The sequence below is a fragment of the Apium graveolens genome, chromosome 1 (genome assembly GCF_009905375.1).
Source record: "Apium graveolens cultivar Ventura chromosome 1, ASM990537v1, whole genome shotgun sequence".
Classification (NCBI taxonomy): Eukaryota; Viridiplantae; Streptophyta; class Magnoliopsida; order Apiales; family Apiaceae; genus Apium; species Apium graveolens.
In genome coordinates, this window is record NC_133647.1 from 51,273,941 (window position 1) to 51,277,565 (window position 3,625).

Consider the following 3,625-nt stretch of genomic DNA (forward strand, 5'->3'; position numbering starts at 1 on the left):
AAGGCCGTCACTATAGGTATCTAACCTTACATCAGTGTCAATCTATAGCAACACACCAAAATATGTTGGTATAGATATCAATTGCAACAGAATTTTCAGAGTATAACAACACAGACTTGGTGTTGCAATAGGTATATTAACTGACAAAAAATGGGCCCCACCACATTAGTAGTTTTTAAAATATCCATATTTAATAGTTTTTTTATTTTTTTCTTTAAATTTTTATAAATATAAAATTAATTAGACAAATATTTATATCCAAATATATAATTCAAATTAAATTAATAAATATAAAACTCATGAATCATTGCAGAGAGTTGAACAAAATTCTATAAAAATTACATTCTACTATCATTAAGAACTATAACCAGTTCTATAAAAATACACGTTAAAATAAATCTAACCAGGCCAGTTGTATGAAACATAAAAAAACATGCTTTATAGAAATCAAAAACAAAAGCATGACTTCTCCATTCACCATCCACTGTGCCAGCACATACACAAAAATATTCCCCATTGCTACCTCAGGTTTGACATGATTTGGATCATCTATATATTCTTTATCATCCCAATTTGCAGGCTGTCAGACATGGATAGTGACTCTGATTAGAACCACAGAAGCATAACTACAGTATAAAGACTAAAGAGCGATGCACAGAGAAAAAAATAGCACAATTAGCTGTTTAGAGTTCATCCGAGTCAGTTAAATATTCAGATATGCTTGATACATACATCTATGAGAAATTAAATTCAGATTAATGTTAGCTGCAATTTGCAGATTCTAGTCTCTAACCTTTTTGGCATTGACAGCTTTAATTTTGTGAGGGGGAAGGAAGTCTCAATCTGTATACATGCTTCCGGAATCTCTCTCTCGCCCATCAATAAGAACACTGTATGATGCATCTGGCCTAAGAATAAATGTAGAGAAATATGTTAATTTGTCTGTCTCGCACTCCAGTTCCTTCTTGATGGGATAATTTTATCCCTGATAATTATATTTTTGTTTTCCCTTGGTACTATGGTTGTTGTAAACATGATGGATGAAAATAAACTGATAGCCTACGAGGATTACTATAGAGCTCATTATGGATAGAATATCACTGGATTTTTTGGGAGATTAAAATAGTTTACAAATAATTTTTTGAACTGGATAGACAAGGGTGGTGGTAGTGGTACAGAGAACATGGCAGTGACAAATTCATTTATTCCCATTTTAGTTTAAAAGTGTTAGAAACTTGAAAGAAAAAAAAATCCATAAAATGTAATTTCTTTTGATTAACATATCAAGATAGTTTAATTAACAAGAAGTGTAGATATAGTATAGATAGCATACCAACAGAAGCATTGCAATATCTGCTCCAGGTGCTTCTTTGAATGTGACAAAAGTAATTCTAGTCATTTCAGTTTTCCTGCAAAATATAGTGCCAAAGTCTTAGGAATAAATTTGGAAAAGACAAGTAATAAGTAAATAAAGAAACAAACCTTTGAAACTCCATAAACTGACTATCACCAGAAAAGAAAAGAAATTAATGATTTTCTTCTTTGTAGCAGATAAAAAGACATCACTGACCTTAAATGTACTTATCTATTTAAAGTCAGAGTAAGGAAGATGTGATACATGTATAAAAATTAGTATATAGAACGTTCAAGTAGCTAACACGGGTAAAGTAATAGAGAAATCAAACTAATTACACACTACATTATAACTATAATTCAGAGCAAGTGAGTACAAACCATGGTTCACATGCAGAAAATCGAGCATTATTTTCACTGATCATACATTCCACATTGGCATTTCCTAAACATTTTCTAAATATTTAGAAGGTTGGCTTATATGGGAGCAAGCACTGCTTGCATTAATGTCCATACTTCCAAATGATCATATTTCCAAATGATCATTGCATTAACAATGCATACATAAAGCATGAAATGATAAGAAGTTTGCTTCATGGGTAAAAGAGAACCCATCATACCTTTACAACCCTGCTGGTCAAGCGTGTCATTGCACTTTTCAGTTTACGTACTCGATCCAGATTACAGCTATTTATCTGAACATTTTGCACATGTGCTTCTTATAATCTATCAAGTAGGTGGGCAACTGGGCATACTTAGTTAGAAACAACTACTTGGAAGTTGGCACCGATAAAAGTATATTGTTACTGCTCTTACCTTTGACTTCAGTTCAGCTAATGCAGGGTATGCGGAAACTTCTAATTCTCTTGTTCTAGTATCCAGAAAACTACAAACAGCTTCAAGTGCGACTTCTAGAGCCTGGAACTCAAATGGAAAATCTACCAGGTAAATGTGATCAGTTATCACAAATTAGCACTAACTGGTTAAGTGTGTCCATATGTATTCCAAAAAAGGTCGAATTAATATATATTTTTGGTCTGTAAAGAATTGATGAATCTAATTTGGTTGCTCAACATCCACAGGAAAAAATTAGTGTTACAAGAGAGCAAAAAATATGACAAGAGTGTTATGCGTGATGTGTGAAGTCATACCATTCTCTTCACTTGTATCTAAATTATTTTCGGGTCCCGAATTTTCTTCATCATCTCCTTGGACTTGAGAATTGAGATTTGCTGAAGATAATCTTTTTTGAAATTCCTCTACAATGGGAACATCATTGTCATCAAGTGGGTCTTGAAGCATTACCTAACCAAAACAGTATAAACACATTAATAAATTAACTATACTAAGCAAAGAAACAATAACTATAACTCCAAATCTCCAATCATCCAAATGATAATATGAACTTCATGCAAAATTAGTGGCGTCGTAAAGTTAACTACTTTCGAAGACTTTAAAAAGGTAATATGCATTTCGACTTTGAAGCTCAAGACTGCTCGACCAAAAAGCTTTTACATCATGACTTCATAAATATGTATCGTGCCTATGTGTTGATAGACCAAGAAAACATAACAAGAAAATAAATTATATACTGTGAATATATGAAAAAGAGGATGAAGCAGAGAGAATCTCCATGGAGAGAAGGAGAGAGAGCGCGCTTAATCAGTAAGGAGAGAGAGAGAGAGAGAGAGAGGGAGAGAGGGAGAGAGGGAGAGATTTCATACCTCTGTTTTGCAAGGGGACGCAAAGATGTTCCTCCGATTAAATCTCAAAACCCGCCGCTTCTCGAATTCAGGGATAAGAGAATGATGGCTGCAATTGAAAGAGAACAATCCCTATATTCATTTCCCCCTTTAATTTTCCACAAATTTTTTTAAGTCCCGCTCTGTTCAAATTTTAGTGGCCTGGCCAAAAACATAGAGGCCCATATCCAAAATAAATATTAGCTTCCATCCTATTTCTTTTCATCATTAAATTTTTTCTTTTTTAAATTTTATAAATATTCTTAAACTTTATAACATTATATTCATTACTATTATTATTAATTTAATAATTTTTTAAATACTCAAAGTAGTTACGAACTTTAATTTCTATAAAAAAAATGGTTTAGTGATTTTAAAAAAATTAATAGTTTTATATCATTAATTATTAAAATTTGTTCATTTATTATAAATTTTAAGAAAATATTTCAAAAATCATAGAGTATAAATATTTTATTTATTTGGCGGAATTCTACATTCCAGCAACCTCCATAAATAAATTTATTCATATC

The 3,625-nt window shown here is 31.9% G+C and overlaps 1 protein-coding gene across 13 annotated transcripts; it reads right to left on the minus strand.

Moving 5' to 3' along the window:
• Positions 1-314: 314 nt before the first annotated feature.
• On the minus strand, positions 315-3,256 carry LOC141663765 (magnesium transporter MRS2-2-like). Of its 13 annotated transcripts, XM_074469580.1 has the most exons (7): positions 3,078-3,256; positions 2,505-2,658; positions 2,170-2,291; positions 1,974-2,048; positions 1,334-1,409; positions 794-908; positions 315-580 (listed from the first exon to the last, which is right to left on the minus strand). In XM_074469580.1, the coding sequence occupies exons 2-5, from the start codon at positions 2,653-2,655 to the stop codon at positions 1,401-1,403; spliced, it is 357 nt and encodes a 118-aa protein (XP_074325681.1). In that variant the 5' UTR covers positions 2,656-2,658; positions 3,078-3,256; the 3' UTR covers positions 315-580; positions 794-908; positions 1,334-1,400. The 13 variants fall into 13 exon arrangements, 2 of the variants coding, with proteins under 2 accessions (XP_074325681.1, XP_074325687.1); XR_012551653.1 differs by having other exon boundaries at positions 1,334-2,048; positions 2,170-2,271; positions 3,078-3,254; XR_012551652.1 differs by having other exon boundaries at positions 1,334-2,079; positions 2,170-2,271; positions 3,078-3,254.
• Between the last annotated feature and the right edge of the window lie 369 nt (positions 3,257-3,625).

Excerpts from the sequence above, each read along its gene's own strand:
- LOC141663765 (XM_074469586.1), bottom strand. The coding sequence starts at position 2,655 with ATGCTTCAAGACCCACTTGATGACAATGATGTTCCCATTGTAGAGGAA. Across the intron at positions 2,292-2,504 it reads AGATACAAGTGAAGAGAATG|ATTTTCCATTTGAGTTCCAG; the intron begins GTATGACTTCAC and ends TTTACCTGGTAG. Across the intron at positions 2,049-2,169 it reads TAGCTGAACTGAAGTCAAAG|ATAAATAGCTGTAATCTGGA; the intron begins GTAAGAGCAGTA and ends CAAAATGTTCAG.